Source organism: Mycteria americana, chromosome 1, assembly GCF_035582795.1.
Source record: "Mycteria americana isolate JAX WOST 10 ecotype Jacksonville Zoo and Gardens chromosome 1, USCA_MyAme_1.0, whole genome shotgun sequence".
Classification (NCBI taxonomy): domain Eukaryota; kingdom Metazoa; phylum Chordata; class Aves; order Ciconiiformes; family Ciconiidae; genus Mycteria; species Mycteria americana.
Window position 1 is genome coordinate 7,541,690 of NC_134365.1, and position 20,441 is coordinate 7,562,130.

At 43.5% G+C, this 20,441-nt stretch overlaps 1 protein-coding gene across 2 annotated transcripts in view; it reads left to right on the top strand.

Annotated features, from left to right (window-relative positions):
* Positions 1-20,441, top strand: part of CAMK1D (calcium/calmodulin dependent protein kinase ID) — a 226,330-nt gene that overhangs the window by 99,631 nt on the left and 106,258 nt on the right. Inside the window, exon 2 of one of the 2 annotated variants that reach the window (XM_075524325.1) lies at positions 1,827-1,958. The exons of the other annotated variant lie outside the window; for it this stretch is intronic. Coding sequence (XP_075380440.1) covers positions 1,827-1,958 — 132 coding nt within the window. The remainder of the gene's footprint in view (positions 1-1,826; positions 1,959-20,441) is intronic. 2 annotated transcript variants of the gene reach the window in all.

Genomic DNA, 20,441 nt, shown 5'->3' on the forward strand with positions numbered 1-20,441 from the left:
GTAGATTATACACAAAGCAGAAAACAGTGAATCGTTCCCGTACTTAGCATGGCGTAAATGTGGTCAGAGTCTGGACCACTGTCCAAATTGAAGCAAAACATTCTTGGTTCAGAGGGTCACTACCAGATGTAGACAGGCTGTCAAACATCCGCTGTAACAGTTTGCAAAAGTCTCTTTTAATCCATTCCTAAACTTCCCATCGCCATTTCCCTATTGCTGCTGCCTGCAAAAGCCTTTCTGGGTAAACAGGCACTTTCTTTCCAAAGCAGCAGCCTCTTCCTTTTGCTTATCCGCTTACCCACTGGCTTAATGATTCATTTGGTCCTTTCGCAACTCGGGAACCATTTGTGAGATCACAGCCACTTGGTTGTGTCATCGAAGTGCGTGACTTAAAAAGGAAGAGCTTGGCCAGGAAAGGAAACGCTTCTGTTTATCCACAAACATCTAGATAAGCAACAGTTGTGGGGAATGAGAGTCAGAGAAAGTTGGTGGTAGCCAAATGAGGCTGTGATCAAATGTTAACGTTTTAAGAACGGGCTGGAGCATGGTTTGGTTTGCTCAGCCTGCTGCCACGCTCTCTTCACAGAGAGCTATGTAGAAGAGCAGAATAATCTACTGATGGGGGGAAAAAACGAAGGAAAGTGTCCTGCCTCTTTTTATTTTGTATAAATAAAATATGATCCTTCAGCTGGTGAATCCTTCAGTTGTGATCTGGTTAGACAAGTCCTTGGCTCTGACGTCTGTTGAACAAAGCGGGTGCTTCAGCAGGAGGTTTTCGTGAATGTGAGCAAAGATTTGCTGTTCCTTATCAGGCCAATGCTCTGTCTTGCCCAGTACCTTGCTGCTAAACCAGTAACAATCACTGGAACATGAGCGGCCCCGGTGTGCCAGAGCAAAGTTCCATCCAGACCAGCAGTGTCTGAGTGATACTCAAATGCTCAGAAAACAGTGTGAGAACAGAAAAAAAGTGTATAGAGCACTGACTGTAACATTTTCCTGGCTTCTCCCCAGTAAGGTCCAGATGCTTTGGAGGAAGCGATGAGAGTGCAAGAAATAATACGCTGTTATGGAATAACCTAATGAAGGAGAGGCACTGCCCACTCTTGGCAATTAGTGACTGGCTGCTGTGATGAAGTTTCTTTATTTGTGTAATCCTCTCTGGGGTAACCGTAGGGAGGCTGCTATTAAGGCCGACGTTTGGGCTTGTGATTTAATCCGATTCTTTGGCTTTAGTGATTACACACACAGCAGTTTGTGTTGTGGAATAACTCTGTGTACATAGAGAAATTCTGCTGCTTCCCCGTCTGAGTCAGGGTTGAGCCAACGGTGAGGAGATGCTCTGGGCTGCCAGGGAGGACCGAAGCGGAGGCCCTGACCTCTTGTGGTCACTGAGGAACCGGGAGCACTCTTGGCACTGGTGCATCGTTTAGTCCTAGGGACTTTGGGCTGCTATGTGAATTAAACATCCTAAAACTTCGGGAAGGGGAAAGGTACACCATCCATCAAATCAGCAGCCAGACAACAGTCCATGCCCATGTGGGTGGAAATGGTACTTTCTGATTTTCAAGTTTTGCTCATACATCTGCTGGACTATAATTCTTTATTAAAATTGTTGTATTTGGTAAGCCTTTAATATATTGTGTGAATGTGAATGTCTGTGTATGTTTGGAAAGGCAAAGAAAGGTGCTCATAATGCCGTTGCTGTGATTAACAAGAGCACCTATCAAAAGACACTAGAAGAACTAGATTTGATGGTTATGTTTCAGTTAATAGCTGTGAAAGAAAAGGCACCACTTAAAACCAGTGTTTTTCTTTTCTTCTTTCAGGGGTGCATTCTCCGAAGTTGTTTTGGCTGAAGAGAGAGCAAGTGGGAAACTCTTTGCAGTCAAGTGCATTCCCAAGAAGGCACTGAAGGGAAAGGAAAGCAGCATAGAAAATGAAATTGCAGTTCTGAGAAAGTAAGTATCAGACCTTCATTTCTGCTTCATCGCTTCGATTAGACTCCTGCTTTTAAGGAGCGGGAACAGTGATTGGAGCAGTGATTGACAAGTGTGACTGACAGGTTGATCAGCCCATCACAGGCAGACAAGATCACCTGAGTTTAAATGATGCTGAAATCATTTTGAGAAATGCTCTGGTTTTCTTTTGTATTAATACAGCCAGATGACTGCAAAGTGGGAAAGAAGTGGAGTTAGGCTGGAGTAAAGCCCGTGATGCCTTAAAAAGACCTTATCTACTAATACTGTCAGCAGTTGGGTCAGTGTCTTTGAGGAGAGCAAGACCAGGGTTATTATTTCCAAGTGCTTAAAACAGTCTGTATGCGAATTTCCCTAAAACTATGGCGTGCTATGGATTGTTATAGGAGACGGTGGTAACCTGTAGCATGGAGAGGTACCTCTGCCACTTCTGAGAGTGACTTTGCAGGGCAACTTCTATTTTCATCAGGGTTGTCCATGGTGTGTGTTTTTTCCTGGCCATGGCTGGAATACATGGATAAGAAAAAGTCAGCTCATGACTGCTATGAATTCAATGTAGTCATTAGAGGCTTGATGCTTTCCTCTTCCTCATCTTATGCCCTGAAGGTGGGATTCATCTCACCTGATTGGAGACACTTGGATCTGAACTCGTCACCCTTGACTTTCTTTCTAGGAAATGGAAAAGAGATTGGTCACTTTAGGATTGGTCCATGTAAATAGTTTTAAACTTCTGACCTTCTCTTCTCATTGAATTAAAGGTAGTACAATTATATAGAAGTCTACATTGGACTGGGGCACTCTGATTCCTGCTGCAGTGCTGTCCCTAGTGGGACTTCTTGCCCCAGCTCTTGGTCACGTAGAAGCTGATGGCTGATCATCTAGGCACCATGTGACAAAACTGATCCTAAATCTTTAAAACTAACTAGATACTTCTGAACTAAATGCTCAGACAGCCTAAGTCAAAGGAGCAGGTTCAAGGGCAAACTCAGCCATCTCAGTAGGCAGAGGGGATCCTTTTGAGTGGAGGGATGTAAGTGGGGCTCCAAACAGCTACAAACATCTGTTGCAGTTGCCTTCCCTTTGCTGGACCCCTATCAGGTCTGTACAATGTAAACCCAGTGATAAATGCAGCATGCTGGCTTGCTGTGTAATGTTATTGAGAACCTGTCATAAAGCTCAACCATTGCCATCTCCATAACCAGGTAATAACAGCCAGTAACTGGCAGCTTGAAAGAGCCTTTCTTTGTATGGGTCTGTCCCCTGATACTCATGTATGGGTATAGGAGCAGCAATATTGGCATGCAGTAAGGATTGCCATGCATCAGCCTTGACCCTAGGCTAGTAGAGCAGAGGAATCATTGAGGTTATTTCTTGCTTCTGTGTTGTGAAACGTTTCTGTTCTCTGCAAACAATTTCCTGAGAAACCAGGAGGTAGCACCCGGGCTGCGCTATTCCAGCTGCAAGGGCAGGAGAGAGTGGGCGGAAAATTCCTTAATTTCATCCAATTAGATCTACTTGGTCTCTTGTCCTGTGCACGTTAGAACCTTAAGAGAGATTTTTCCTTTTTTATCTCCTGATGTCTTCTACTTAGCTGTTGCTAATACAAACTTTGCATGTCATTGTATTTATTCTGAAAATAGATGTCTTTGCTAGCAGACATAGTATTGAATTTGTATGTGCCACCAAAGGAACGCTTAGAAAATAACAAACTGGATCTGCCTACAGTTGAGGAGAGGGGATGTCATGGTTTAACCCCAGCCGGCAACTAAGCACCACCCAGCCGCTCACTCACTCCTCCCTGGTGGGATGGGGGAGAGAATCAGAAGAGTAAAAGTGAGAAAACTCTTGGGTTGAGATAAAGACAGTTTAATAAGTAAAGCAAAAGCCGTGCTCACAAGCAAAGCAAAACAAGGAATTCATTCACTCCTTCCCATGGGCAGGCAGGTGTTCAGCCATCTCCAGGAAAGCAGGGCTCTATCATGTGTAACGGTGACTTGGGAAGACAAACACCATCACTCTGGATGTCCCCCCCTTCCTTCTTCTTCCCCCAGGTTTCTATGCTGAGCATGATGCCATATGGTGTGGAATGTCCCTTTGGTCAGCTGGGGTCAGCTGTCCCAGCCGTGTCCCCTCCCAACTCCTTGTGCACCCCCAGCCTACTCGCTGGTGGGGTGGGGTGAGAAGCAGAAAAGGCCTTGACTCTGTGTAAGCACTGCTCAGCAGTAATGAAAACATCCCTGTGTTATCAACACTGTTTTCAGCACAAATCCAAAACATAGCCCCATCCTAGCTACTGTGAAGAAAATTAACTCTATCCCAGGCAAAACCAGCACAGGGGATATCAACCTGTTTCTCTGTTCAATGAATTCTCTGCTTCAAAAGGTGTCAGTAAAAACAGATTTCAGAGAGGTGGAGTGGATCCCGAGCAGCTGTTGCTAAGCTCCAAAGGTATCTGAGTGTCCTTGCTTTTGTTTCTGGTAGCTTAATACTGAGTGGGGATGGCTGGTTTGTGTGTTGTCTAATTAGTGGGTAGGGTGCCAGAGACCTGGGCTGCCCTGCACGGCTGTAAGGTGCTGCAGCCTTAACATGCCATGCACCGAACCACCGCTTCTCAAGGGGATGTGCACAGAGGATGCCTGGCAGGAGGAACTGGTCCCTGTTCCCCGAGAGGAAGGCGTAGAGCCACAGAGGATGGATGCAAAGCAAATATAAATATGCACGTGTGTTGATCCTGGTCTCCCTTTCTGGTTTTGCATTATGCCTTTGGGGGGATGCTTAAACTCCGACGGGGTAAAAGTCCCAAAGGGCACCCTGCCTAGCTGAAATGCAAGCAAACTCCTCGTGATCCTTTAGAGAAGGACCTCTTTTCTGATGCTGGACTTTCTTCTCTTATATTCAGTCATTAGATTTTTGTCTTCCTCCTGACAAGGTACTTGCTTTCTGGCAGACATCTGCTGAGTGCTGTGAAATGCAACTCTTCTTGAGTTCCCCTGGTTGTATGTCAAATGGGGTTCTACTGGGGAATCCTGAATATACTCCCTGCAGCCTCTGCCAGCTCTCACGTGAGCTGCTCGTGTCCCTGTGTGTGGTGAGCAGGTTTTTGGGGACAGTCGGAGATTGTACTGGCCGTGTCCAGGACTGGTGTACACAAGTATACACACTTTGTACCCTCAGGCTGCCCTGGAGGAGGTCTGTGCCCCTGCCAGTCCTGCCAAATCGTCCAGATCTGGCAGAATCAATGTCTAAAAGGGTTTGGATGATGTCATGTGTTGAAGTCGTATTTTAAATAACGTTTTTTAAATTCAGGATTAAAAGTCTGTGCGTGGAATACTATAGGAAGCAGAACCTGGTGGTGAAAGCATGAATCCAATGACCAAAACCCTTGGGTCCCTTCTCACTTCTGCTGCTGACTTCCCGTGTATCTTAAGTATCTTCTGTCTCAATATTTATTGTCTGTGAGACAGCCTTTATTCAAAAGACTTTTGAATAAAAAGTTTTACCTGCAGTTTGTTTTGCAGTCCTTTCTCGTGTCAGCAGACCCAGGAGAGTGGGTCCAAGAAGGGAAGTTTCTGAGCTGGGCTTTTAGTGTGAAACGATTGCAGCATCCTGTCAGTCCTTCTGTGTGTCTCAACTAAAAAGCTGTTGGAAGTATTAATCAAATGTTCTGTGTTGGGGAAGGTCAGCGGTCCCCACATGAAGTACATGGAAGGTAGGAGATTTTATCTCTCTGTCTGCGGGCTTGGACGCTCTTGCTGCCAAAACAAAATGACACATTTTAGAAGCGATGTTCTGCTAACAGAGGAGCGAGCTGCCAGCCAACTGATCTGCATGTTTGTGTGAGTGCCAGAGTGAATCATGCATACTCCAGCATTTTATTTTTCCAGCCATGGCCAACAAATCTGTTCTTAAAAAAGAAAAAAGGCGGAAGAGCCGTTAAGTCAATATTTACGCCTAGCAACCTTAACAGGGTTCTTCCAATATGGACTCTTTTGTGTCCTGTGGAAATCCATGGCAACATTCCCCGAAGACTCGGATGGGTGGGGACAGAGTGGGAAGGAGCTCGCTGTCGAGTGCAGTGCTGGGAGAGACTAAGTCTGCAGTTAATCTGGGAGCCTGAGCCTGACAAAGCATTTAAGCATGTGCCTAATTTTAGATGGGAATTCGTACCAGTGAAATCAGTGAGTAGGTTGAGCTCACCTTGCTGAACTTGACCTAAAGGGATGCTTCAGAGCGGGGTGAAAGTCGCCTGTGTTTGGTACCGCATCAGGAGGGTAGTTTTCTGAATGTCTTCGATTAGTGCCCGGATGATGTGCTGGTGCACAAGGATTGCTCTTTCTTCTAATTGTGTGCTGGCTGCCTGTAGCTGGCCGCAGGGCAAGATATTACATCTCATCATGAAATCAGGTGAGAAGCTGGCCTGCATCATTTTTAGGCTTTAAAATTTATTTCTTTTGCAAAGGAAAACGTGCTATGGTTTAGAATCTGTTTGAGGAAAACTGGATCTCTAAGACAGGACTATCGCAGCTCTATTAACTAACTGGCTGTGGGGACTGACGGCGCATGGTCGCCTTCGTGTGACACAGACTTTTCCTGACTTGAGATGTTGGGAGTTTCATAACCTGCTCTGAAAGCAACTGTTTTCTGGTTTTGAGCAGACAGGTAAATGCAATCCTTCCCATTGTTTGCAGTAGAATAGAGGACATTTCTTCCATTTATGGTAATTGAGCAGGTGTGAACACGCTGAAAGATGAATCGTCTGTTAGATGGGTTCCTGAAGGCGGTGCAAAGAGTTGGACTGCAGAGAAGCACCAGTCTGAGGTTCTAGTTAAATAGGAAAAACCCCAACCTTGTAAGAGTCAGACAGTGAAAAATATGCCTGATTTTTTTTTTTTTTTTTCCTTCCCTTGGCTACCACTATTTATCACAAGAAACTTTCTGGCTGCCTGGGTAATACCTGCACAATCATACAGATTCAGTGCTGAGTCAGAGCAAAGCAAAAGGAGGAACAATAAACTGTGTGTAGCCCTGCACCCAGGTGTATTGATTACTTAATAGCAGTAATGTGCACAAATGAGTGTCTTGTTAAGCAAATACAGTTTAGCTAGCAAATCATTCTCTGCTTTAGCTAGTTTCTGCTGACCAGGGATTTTAAAAATAATTTCTAAACTATTTAGGTATCTCCTGCTCTCACCCCCTCCTCTTTACTCTCCTAGATCCTCTGGGAGAGGCACCATTGAATTCCTTACTACAAATCAGAGCCATGCCTAATTGCAGACTGAAGCCATTTTTCCTGTTAAACAGCACGATCAAACTGTTTCTAGCAGGACAGCTAAAATTCTGCCGGTGCTTTCCATTCCTGTTTCCTTGGAAGACAGGGGGACTGGGTGTCCAGGCAGTGATTCATGCCCAGGCGCCTGCCTTGCTCCTTATATGCCTGCACCTACAGCCAGGAGCTGCTGCTATAATAAGGAGCAGGGAGAGAGGCGGGGAGGCATCTTCCTGCAAAGTCTGGGAGGTCAGGGCTGTACCCATCTCAAAACTAAACAAAAAACAGCAATGAAATGTTTTCCTAAAATGGGTGAAAGTGTGGGTGTTCCTGCTTTCCTATAAATCAGATGATGGTCAAAGGGGCCCCTTGCTCCATCCCAGGAGGCAGGGCCATTCCTGACATTAAAGAGGACACCCTTGATAACAAATGTGGAAAAATCATCCCTTCTCAAGATTTACATGAAGACTAAAAGGGTAATTTAAAAAATTGTACTTTTTTGCCCCTTTTCAGTAGCCCATTGACAAACTCCCCCTAAAACCTCTCTGTCCCAGATTCTTATCTCTGTAAGGGCTTATCCCTCCGGGGCTAACCCGATAGCCTCTAGGAAGATGAATCCAAATTTAGTTTTGAAACCCATTAGTTACCTCTTATTAAACTCTTCTGTGCAATTTACCTCGGAATCAAAGGCTACATTAATTCTGAATAAAATTGGCCATGCAGAAGTTTAATGTGCCCTAACATAAATTTGGGCATTTAATTAATTCAGATGAATGTTCCTGAATGACTTTGTGGGACAGACTCATCTATTCAAGCCACGGCTGTCTCTGGGTCAAAAAATACAGCTCTTGTAGGCCTGGATGGTCCCCTAATCCGTTTCGCAGTCCAGAGGCTCTGCTGGTGCCCACCAGTGCTCTCCTATGGTAATTATTTTTCTGTGCGAGGTGACGCAGCTGGAGTACAGGGCCAGCCAAACTGAAGAGGAGACACTCTGATCCTGTGTTGATAAGTGCTAACATAAAAATGATGGCAATTAGATTGTGTAGCTGATGTACAAAAAGCTGTGGGATTGGGGTTTAAGGGGTTAATGAGTAATTACCTCTTTACGTCCCCAGCAGTAAGAGCTTTTTCCTGTAACGAAATGAATGGGATGGTTAGGAAAGGAAAAAATAAAAAAAGCACTTGGCGTCTCTGTCTGTCAGGTAACATTATTTCTCTGAAGCTTTGCTTACCCTACAGACAAAACAGGTTTGCTGCTTTTTTTTTTTTCCCTTTTTTTCTCCCTCTGTGAATACTGGTGAGAAGATAGGCTGCCTCAGCAAGAATTGAAGAGACAGCTGGTTGTTATATTAAGTAATCACTTTCAGAGAAAGCTTTTATGTAGATTTACTTGTTAAAACCTGGCTTGCTCATGCTGTTGCAGTTGCGCTGGGGTGACAGAAGGCTGACTCTGCCCTCCCCGCATGGCCGTGCTCAAAGCTCTGCCAACTGCAAATCCAGGGCATCCCGAAAGCTGGCTCCGCCGCGGGGCCACGAGGACGGCTCGGGGTGCCTGGGCGTGCAGCTACCGGTTAGGGGGTGATACCCTGTGGTACTATTAATGATGTTGATGTCAGTGGTGGAAGAGTAGAGCCCCCCTAAGAAAAGAGTTGTTGGCATCTCGCACGTATAGACTTCATCATTGCGCCCATGCATCTGCTAGGCTGACCTGGGTGCCTGGTCCCCATGCTTGGAGCCACCCTTGCTGCTGGGCACTACTGCAGGCGTCCCTGCCAGGGAGACAGGTTAGGCGTGGAAAGGAGCCAGGATCTACACATCCCTGCAGGGCAGGGGGACAGTTGGGCATGCCTGGAGGCTGACATCAGCTTTAGACCATGAGCTCATCTCCTGAATCAAGGAGATGCAGATTGGATGAATTGCCCTTCTCGGGTTTCAGGCAAAAGTGAATCTGACCCTATATATGTGGGTATGGCACAGGACAGCTCTGCCTTGGCACTAGTAGTTGACTTCTTGTTAAGCAATTAATTTTGCTGCAAAGAATTCATGTGAGTGAAAAAAATGTGAAACCTGAAACAAAGCTGACACCATTTTTGATCACTGAGATGCTGGAAACTTTGCAGGGGAAGACTTTGCAGCCTGGCAGGACTGCCTGGATTATATTTCATGCTAGATTAGATGTAAGCAGATGTAGGAAAGCAGATCAAGGCATCTTAAAAATTCTAAAATACATTAAATGAGAGAGAAAAATCCCCTCTCAAATAGTAAACACAAACAAAATCCCTTGTATCTTCTCTGGTCTTACACAGTTTCATTTACATGCAGTGTGCTGCGTAATAGCTTTAGCGATGGCGTGCGGCATTTCTGTGTTTCAGCCTGCCTTCGCGCTGTGCATACGCAGATGGTTGTGTTCCTTGAAGTAGGTTATACCGTGATAAGTCATTTCACTGTAATTGCAGGGTGACAATGCAGCTGTCCTCTCTTCTGGGGGCGATGGTTTACCAAATATCCCTTGAATAACTGTTCTTCTTCAAGGTCACCCCTTCCCCTCAGTCAACACAAAAAATGGCATATCCGTGCCGGGAGGACGGCGCAGGTCAGAGGGGATGAAAGTATGTCATCGCTCAGAGCTCCGGCTTGGAAAATAATTCTATGTGTTATGGAAGAAACAGCTGCTTTCTGAAATAGTTGCTCTAAGATGCTTTCAAATTAGCAGAATGGGTTTTTCAGCCTTAGCTGGAGTCTGCTTCTGTGCCACATGTATGTTTTATGTGGACCCCGTCCTGTGCATAGCTGGAATAACAGCTTTCAGAGCTCCTAGCTGAAGAATGAGAATATATACCCTATTTCCCAGTACTTATTACTCAGGAAGATGATTACAGTTGTGTTTCAGTGGTACAAGTATCTGATCATATGCGCCGTTGTCTGTTACCAAAAAAGAAAGAATTGTTAAGATGTGTAAAGACTCTTTAATAAGATCTGACAGTTTGATAAATGACTCAGCTTTATATCTGGATGCATAAGGTCTGTCTTTGTTACACCCACATGTTTAAAGCTAAGAGTTACCTAATTTGCAAGCACATGCCTTCAGTTTGGGATGATGGGATTATTAGCTCACAGAAGCTAAGGTGGGTTAGTCTCTGCATGGGAGGACATGCAGCCGTGAGACTATCCCAAAGCACAGTAGATGTGGGGAGTTAAAAACTGCAACAGCTCTGTTTGAAGCAGCACTACAACGTAGTGTTTAGAGGATGCAGGGGTTTGGGTGGTGCAGTAGTAGTAAGGAAAGCATTTTCACAAGTGCTTGCAGCCCAGATCTTCAAGGATGTGCTGGTGCCTAAAAGCTGCTGAAGATGTAGTCCTAAGTGGCTTCATTAGGCAAAATACTTCATTTTCTGTTTTTTCTCGCGAGATTCTTCATAGGTAATCTGGAATATCTTCTACAAAACTAAGGTTTTTTCCATTAAAGTAATTTCTTTATTTGGCAAAAATATAAAAGGCTGTTTAAAGGTCTCATGGCATTAGCAAAGTGAAGATGTCCTTGTCAAAATATTATTGACATATTGCATTTTGCCTGTCTTCTCTAACTTAACCTTGAAATATTAACTGGAGGAACTCAGTGTTTTGTATTAAGTTATTGTGATGTACTGTTGGGAGCCAGTTAGTTTCTAACCACAAGATCACCATATTTTGATGACTGGTAAGTTATTTACATGCACAGTCCATGCACATCAATGGATATTCTTTTATCTTACTTTCACGCTATTAAAATCCATGGCATTAACTCATAAAACACTGGAGGCTCTGAGTGGTGAATTAAAGTTATAATTTGTGAAGCACAGCACAGAGGAAAACAAGTAAATGCAAGGTAGGATTCATCTGGCCAGCTGGAAGCATCCTCAAGGTATGCAGCTGCATCTGAGCTCAAAGCTCGCTTGCTGTGGAAATCATCAAATATGCGTTTCTAAATGGGAATGTACAGGGAGGAAAAACAAGTATTCCAGAAATGTCAGTTCAAGAAGGTAGAAACACAAATCTTATCAGAAATGACAGTTTTCGTGAGCACACCTTGTCCAAAGCAGTTGTTTGCTCTTAGCTGCATGCGAAAATGCTTTATGAATACAAGTTGATGTATTTTCAGCCTCCATTATATGAAATTAGACCAGCAATGTTATCGGCGGGCCAGTTTTTGTGATGTGTGACCCCAGTGTGAATTTAGAACAACTCTGTTGGCACCTTCTACCTCTTGTTTTCATTTATAGATGATGAATCACAATTACATTTTGTGTCTCATTAAGGTCATGATTCTAGGTGTCTTAAACCAGAGTTTGGCAGAGGGGAGCTGGACCCAGCCATGAGAAAATGCAAAAATATTTGCACTCCATCCCACTTTCAATTGCACCAGATTAAACCTACCAGCAACCTCTGTGTTTGGAATATATCCAATATATCTTGAATTGACAGCTGCATAAATTAATTGGTATTTGGCCATCTAAGGCTGCAGTTGTCATCTGTAATACATATTGATTCACTCTTATAGTGCTTACTCATACAACACTTTATTTGTGCTCAGTAGGAGTTTCGAAGAAAAAAAAAATCTGTAGGTACAGACTTTGTCTTTTAATAAAGACAGACATACAAGACACTTATTTAGTCTGTAGGCTGCCCTAGTGCTCAGTTTGATGAAGGAAATGGTGCTGACAATTTTTTTTGAAATTAAACATCGATTAAAAAAAAATAATTAGAAATTCTGATTTTCTATACTGGGGATTTGTGCTTCTGCAACTACAGGACTTTAAACCTATTAATCAAATCAGTTTTCAAAGTAAAGCCTAATATTTTCCTTGATTGCATTCATGTTTCAATGTCGCTGGCTATCAGGGACATCTGGCTATATTGCCCAGTTCTTAAACCTCTATAAGTACAGAAACCTCTGGGTTAGTTTTAATACTGACAATTTGTATTAGTAAGTGGACTATGAAATAATTTCCCTAAGGATATGTGACAGCTAGCTTTTACTTTGCCGGATATTTTATCAAATTAAAATTAGGGAGCATTACATTAAACAGGGATGTTATTGCCTCCTTTAATTCCCCATTAAATTTTTTTTCCAGGTGAGGAGACATAGGTGAATTCAAGCTTTCTTAGAGACAATACACTCTTTTTTGAAGGCATTTAAAAATATAAACAGTAGAATTGATTTATTTTTCTTCAAAGTTTGTTCAATAACTTTGAGAAGGGGTATTAGTAGGAAGCATTAGCAAACAATCTAATATATATTATAGCTCCACACTGAATCAAAAACAACTGAAAAATGCTTAGCAGTGAAGTGTGCCAGATATGTTTTTGCACACCAGCGCTAACTCTTTCTGCGATTAGTCCAAAATTTCTATATATAATCTGTTTGGTTCCCACCAAATAGAGTAACAGCCTGCTTCAAATATCTTCATACCTTTGTGATATCTCCTGTCTTGACTGACACACCAGGGATTAAACTGGGACCTTTTTGGACTTACACATATGTATCTTTACAGCCTCAGCTAAGCAGCCGTTCCCTGCAGGCAACTGGAACCGATTCAGACCTTGGTGGACCGGGCACCGAGCGCAATAGTTAACTCATGCCGAAATACTTGTTTGAAAAATACATATCAGCGTGGAGCTGTTTTTCAGCTGTTTAAAACTTTTTTTTCCCCTCCACCAAAAGAGTTCACATCACATGCAGCAGTAGTATTTGGCATAATACATTTTGTGAAGAAGCATCTCTCCAGAGCAAAGTCACTCCCGTGTCTGCTGTAAACTTGGTAATTAGAACAGAAAACAGCGGCTGTTCACAACTTTGCTCTTAAAAAGGATAACAGGGGTTTTCTAACTGAAAACAAAGAGGAAAGGGCTTTTTCATTATTTTTTAAATGCTCTCTTATGTGAGTCACAACAAATAACGTGGATATGGCACGATCCACAAAGATGTAGCTTTTATTGGCATTTATATATAGAAATGCCAGTTCTTCCCTTTCTAAAGATAAAATGTTACTGTAATAGTGATGCCTGTCTGCTTTTTTATTTACTACAAGTGGGTTGGTGGGAGGGAAGTTGAAAACTTTGAAGTGTGAAACTTTTCCTTCTGTGTTTTTTGGGCACATGAGAAAATTGCCGTTGAGCGGAGCTGCTGTGTCCCGCAGTGTTTAGGTCTTGAAGGCATTGTCCTTGCCATTTATGGTGTACAAAACACGCATCCAAACCATGTGGCATCAGTATGGGTAAACGAGTGCTCGTCGTTAACAAATAGACATGAGTAATATGATCTAATGCTATTCTGGTCAATAGGAAAATTCAAAGTCGTTGAACTTGGTTACATGACTCTTCGAGGCTCCCTTGAGAATCTCAGCCCAAAGCAAAAGTGGGAAGAAAGCCTAAGCTGAGGTTGCCCATGAGGGTTGCGGGGCTTTGCCTTGTGCAGTCATGCGGTGTGGACTCAGGGCTTTATACGTAGCAGATGAGCCGCACAGCCTCCTTTCCCAGTTTCCAGTGCCACCTGAATTGCTATATCAAAAAAAAAAGGCTATAGCTCATATATGTGGCTTTACACTTCCAAAGGTAGTTACTCCATCTTCATGCCCTAGTACTCAGGCACAGCTAAGCCAACACAGGATCCTGGCTTTCCCGTAGGGACAGCTCTCCCCTGTCTCACGATGACGGGTGGGACCAGTGGGTGTTTTATGGTGTCACTGCTGATTTAGGCTGCCGTGGCTGAGGCCAGAATTCACCCTGCAGAGAGGGAATCTGCCAGGGATTGGCCATGTCCCCTCTCCTTCCTCTATGTAGCTGTAGAGCTGAAACGAGGGAACCCAAAAGGCCACGTCTGTGACAGGATGGGGAATGTGGTCTGCATCTTACAAAGTGGGGTTTTCTCTTCCTAGGTCTTGCTGCTGGCATTAAGTTGGTTTTCCTTCTAGAAATTGAAAGACCAGGCACAGAGTTCTCCACCAAACTTCACCCCAGAAGGATGGGGTTGGCACGTAGAGATTTTCTCCCCTCTTGGCTCTGATTTACTATTAGGGCCCTGAATTGCTGACTTTGTTTAAAATTCCTTCTTTCATTAGAAGCATATGTTTCTGATTTTCTTTCTTATGATGACATAGTTTGCACTCTTACCCGAGAGCTGTTTTCTTAATAGGACCAACTATATTTGGAATCACTCTGAATTGCTCTTGAAATGGAAGATTGATGTCAGTATTTCTGGCAAGTTTTTCTTTCCCCATAGTTGAGTGTTAAATAACTATTCAAGTTGGGAACACCTATACCACTTTATTTTAACATAATTTGATTTGTTTTATTTTAGTGCTGTATATGCTCCTAGGGTAGCTGATATAGGTAAACATATTAGCAGGGTGATTTCTGGAGGATTTAGTAAATAACAGAAAGGGTATGTCAATAAGCGTAAAGGGTTGTGGTTTGCATCAATTTACACACAGGGAAGTCTTATAAGCTTTAGACACCTGATCCTGTGTTGACTCTGTCACATCCATGTCTCAGGTAGACTTGAGTGACATTTTAAAAAGCATCTGCACAGGAGAGGGATCTGGATCCCAATGAAATTCCCTATCCAGGGAATTAGGGGACGTTAGAACCTCATGAGTTTTGGTACTGTCAGTACTGTCAGCTATAAAATTTCCTATGTCACAATTACGCCTATAGCATCCATGTGGGAGATGACTGCTTTCTGCTCTTGGGGGCTGGTCATACGTAGTCCATCGCTGTCCTTCCAGTCCTTTGCTGTCTTGGACTACAAACCAAGGTAATGTCATTCCTATCTCCCAGGACCCAGTTGCTGGGTCCACCTTCATTAGCATTTTCATCCCTCTTAGCATCAGCCCCGGCTTTCTGCTTCCCTGAAGGCAGCAGGTTAGAAATAATGCATACCCTGGAGCATCTCAAAATACAGGGTTTACACTCTCTTTAGTATAGATTGCATTTTTAATCAAATTTACATGTCAGGACGGTTTGGATTATGGCATGTAAGGGTAAACTGAAAAATAACGGTAGCAAGTTTGGCTTAGTTAACAACACACACGTGCTTTAGTCAGCATGTGGCCATATGCACCTCAGGAGTCTGCACGTGTTAGGTCTTCTTCACCCAACAGAGCAGTTTATCTCCAGTGGGCAAGGTAAAGGGAGTATCTTCAGCACGAGGGTGGCCAGCCTGCCCTCCATCATGCCTCTCCTGTCCTTTTGAGAGAGACGTATCTGGTGTGGGAGGGAGCACTTGACTCAATATGCTGCTGGTCTCAGTCTTGCACCATTCTGGAAATCTCTTTAAGACTCCCTTGTAAAAAAACAATACACCTTTTTCAAGAAAAAAACAGGACCTGAACTGCCCAAAAGTTCGAGCTCATTTTGGATGAGACTCTGAGTTTAGGCAAGCCCTCTCTTTAAACTCTGTGTTTAATTTTGGAAAGAGAAAGTCACTCACCTGGTCTGACCTTCTGCATCAAGTGGGCTGTGTTATTTCATCTGTTTATGCTATGTAGATCTTGATAACTGGATTTGACTAATGCATAGTGGTTAGAAAGGTAGCCAGGCTTCGCGGGAGTCTTCTGCTTATTCACTAGAACTGCAAGAGCACCCCCTATACTCCTTCCAAAAAATACTCTATTATTCCCATTTGTTTGGGAATTTGTCTGGGTTTAACCTCTGTTTACTTACTTGTGGGTGTGTTTCTCGATGTGTTAAAAAATCTGGTGTTTCTTTAATTTTCTGCCTATATAGGTACTTGTTTTGTGTAATCTGTCTGGTTTTACTAAGCGGAATTGAGTAGGGTTCTTCTTTATAGACACCCTTTGGCACTGAAATTATAGACACCCTTTGGTCATTCCTCGTGTACTCTGCAGCTAGAAGTGTTTTCATGGCACATAGTGATTTATGGGGAGAGCGACGGGAGAAAAAGAAAAAGCATTTTCAGAGTGGCGTAACCCTGAAAAGAGTGCTTGATTTGGTAATAATCCTAGTGATAATCCAGATTTTATCTTCATTTATTAAATAAGTGCCCTTGTGAGGTTTGGTTAACTGAGAGGTAGGGAGAGCTGATTTTAGGAGCACACTGAGGCCGTGGGGGCGAGACACGGCAGAGACCTGTAGCCAAGGACATGAAATATCTAGGAATGGGGCAAAAGGAGGGGTTTTGGTGGGGGAATCAGCTCCCCAAGTGCTACGGGCAATTTATTTCTTGTTTTTAGGAAAATGAAAGAGCATAAGCCCAAGAGCTTATTCTGGAAATGGCTTTATAATAATGGTTTCCAGCTGTTTGAATAGGCAGGTACTTTAATTTTTTCCAGTGGCGGGGCCAGCTCCTGCGCAGCAATTTAATTTGAAACTCACAGACAACAGATTTACTTTTTTAGTTATCCTTTACAGACCCTGTGAAGCCCACAGATCCCCAGGGGTCTGCACTCCTCAGGGTGGAAACCATCCCTCTGAAGTATGAATGAAAAGAAATTTAAAAAAACAAACAAACAAACAAACAAACCACAGGAGAAAGCAGAAGTTAACCGTGGCAGGTTAAAACTAATACAAAGGAGCCATACTGGATGCCTCCAGTAGCAGTACAGTTGCAGAGGAGTTAGTATCGGATCCAGTTTTCAGGAAATCCCTGTATATTAACTCCCCCCCTCCCTCTCCCCAGAAAGTACTTGAGCTCACAACATTTTTAGTCAGCCTCACAGGAGTCGCAGCCAGTCCTTGCCCGTTCCTGCACTGCGGCTGCTCTATGAGGCAGAAGACGGTGTTAAGGGACGTTGGTGTCAGAGAGTGCTGGCATCTGTGGTCTTGTTCTTGGTCCTGGCCATGGTTTCCCTTCTCCAACGTGGACGGACAAGCTCAGAAAACAGGATTTTTCTGAGCCTATTCCAGCCTAAACTTTTCACCTGAGGGTCCTAAAAGAGCATCTCTTCCCCGAACCTCCTCCTGTAGCCACATGTGCCCCAAGGTTCGTTGGGTGGTGGCAGAGCCCCACTGAAATAACATTTTTGAAGCAAAATCATAACCACTGCTGAGTTATATAAATATCAGTACTTGGCACTGTTATACAGAGCCAAAAGTATTGCTGGGAGAAAGCAGTTAATTAAAAACTGCTTTGCCATGCTGTGCTTTTCCTTGTATTAAAAATAAAGCGGAGCATCGTGAGCAGTTGGTCTTGCTGTTTTGTAAACAGTTTTCCCCACGCTTTCTCCTCTTTACTTTTGATAATGTTGAGGAATTATACTGCTGATCAAAGAAGCTGCATAGAGTCTGCTATGGCAGGACCAGAAACTTTTCCATAGCTCTACCAATAGGACTTATTTGTCCTATAGCATAGCAAAAATGCTCCTTGCTTGGGATCATTACACTTGTAGTAATCCACCCTTCCCTAGGAGGCATAACACACGCACATTACTCTAAATAGAAAATATATTTAAACATGACACATGGCCACATGGATGCTTTTATGATGGAGTAATCCAGGAGAAAGGGGGGATGGAAGAGGTATGGGGGCAAGACGAAAAGATTCAAGAAAAAAGTTTCACCAACTTGGATGCTGAAAGAGGTCCCCAAACAGTTAATTCCTGCTGCATTTTTTGTGCTCCTCACTTAGAATAGAAAAAAACCTGGAAGTGTTGACAAATGCTAGGAATGCGAATGGGAACTGTGAACCCCCTTGCAAACTTGCAGTTTGTTCGAATTTACCTTTAGTATTTTATAGATAGTGGAATTTTACAGGTATGCTCTAAAAGCTATAAAAAGCCAAGTGAAATTATGTGCTAGATCATTCTTGCACTCGAGGAAGCGGTTTCCAAATGTTGTCAGAGGTGCATCCCCTATGGTTGAGACTCAAGGCCAGATGCTGGCCATAGTCATGGCTTGAAAGTGATTGGAAAATGCGTGGACAAGGGCTCAAGCCTCCCCAGTGTTTATTGCCTGAGTCAAAACAAAATCAAACAGGGATCAATAAGCACTGAGGGCTGCAGAGGAATGCTCATACCATGAGTTACCATGGGCTAACCCAGGTCCATTTTGCTTGATGTGCATGATGTGGGCATGGCAATCTGCTGCTTGAACCGGCACTTCCCGTTCCTCCTTGTTCTGTAGTGAGATGCCCACAAGGATTTGTGTCGATCTGAGAAAGCTAGTTTTGTGCGTAAGTTGTCTTGTACAGAGCACAGTGTGCACCATGTATTACAAAATAGATTTGTCTGTAAACGATGCTGACCTTTACCATGGTGCGGTCTGCTTGAAAAGAACGCCCTGAGGAGACATACTCCACCAAGTAGACAACACTGTGATTTCTGTAATTTGCATGTGATATTTCTGACTTAGGAAAGGCTAAGCCATTTCAGTGCTGTCACTCCCTGCCAGATACCTTAACACCTTCTTGTCCAGTCTCTGGCTGGTAATGCTGTTCTAAGCCAAATTATTTTGGTAGGGATGGATGTGTAGAGCATAGTTGTCCCACAAAGAACTCCAGTATTTTTGCTGTTTCCTTTGGTTGAAGTTAATGGGGTTCTTCACACAACTGACTTGTCTGCTATGAGCAGAAAGGCCACATGCAAGCTGTCATTGATTGTGGTATGGACCATATTATAAACCCATTTGTGCATGCATCTCCTAGCCCCAAAGGAATACCTTTAACCATCATGGTTCATATCTGTCTCTCACCATGGTATTTTGGCACTGTGTTTGGAACACTGCAAACAATGAAGTATAAAAAACCTCCTTCTCTGCCTGTGGAGAGGTGGAAGCATTTTCTTAAGGTCTGTGGGAAAAGTGTTCATGAAGAGACAGGTCTTTCGCCAGGTTTGATGGTGGCAAGGACATGGGTATTGGTCAAAATCATCATTTGGATTGTGGTGGTGCTTGAGGGCCATTCCTGGACTAAAATCCTTTAATAGTAATTTCTGTAGAAAAATAAAACATAACTTTGCCAGGACACAGTATGTGTCCCCTCCTGCTCTCCTTCAGGAAGCTCTTCCAGAGCATTGAGTCAGCCATTGAGATATCTTTTTCTCCTTTCCCCTTAGACCTGTGAAACCTGTTGTGTCTGGCAGCCATTGCTGAAATAACTCAGTCTGGTAGAAAGGTGGATGCTCCTTGGGATAGCATAAGCTTAATTTAGTGTAAGAGTTTTTCAGATTAGTACCAAAACCTGTTCTTGGATGCCCTACAGAGCAAAGGACCAGCACAGGCTGAAATATTGTGGTGTGATGCAACACACGGATGTTTGATCGACCCACAGTGAGAATGAAAGTAGGCAGCGAGCCCAGTTTCTTTGTGAGCTCTTTGGTCAGAGACGGGCATGGCAAATATGCTCACCAGGAGTCCAGGTGGTGATCAAGTCTTTTTTTTTTTCCTTTCTGGGAACCGGGAACGGCCCCACCTCGCTCAAGACATCATTGCAGTAGGATGCCTGCCCTCCAATGGTTAAGTGCTGATGCTTGTCTGAGATATTTCCCTCTTCCGGGGAATGTGTTAAGCACTGAATGATGGATGAGCCCTGTTGGAGGGAAGTGTTACGTTCTGTATGAAACAGTACACAGACTATTTATTTTTCACTGATGATTTTATTCTGGTAGCCAGGTGTGGTTCCAGGCTAACTTGACATGCTAAGCAGGCCCCAGAGCAAAGCAGTCATTTGCGTTCCTCTAAACAAACACATGCTCTAATTACTGTTTTAAAGGTGATCTCACATAGGAAGAAGCAATAGCAAATAATTGTATAGGGTGGGACACATGTCAAACTGGCACTGGAGTGAAAAAAATGCCTTGAAGTTGTAATGACTTGTCTTTATACTTGGCATGCTGTTTCGCTTGCACCAAATTTAGTAAGATTTTGGGTGTGATATTTCCTAGGAAAGATTGTTATCTTAAGGATCAGTGTCTGTCCAAATTGCAAAAAAGGTCTTTTTCTCATGAGTTTGTCTCTGCTTTATGTTTTTTGCTTTTATGATTTGCTTTTTCCCATGCATATTTTAACAGGTGAATGCTTGTAACGTCAGCTGGGGACTGAACAGGACTCTCCTGTGGTAAAAACAGAACATGCTATAGCCTGAGTTAGAAGAGCCCATCTCTGCAGGAAGGGTTGTAATAGGCTTTTAACAACCACACATGGGGTATAGAGGGGGATCCAGAACAGGCAGTCATCAAAGACTTGTATCTTGAGGAACGTGCAATCAA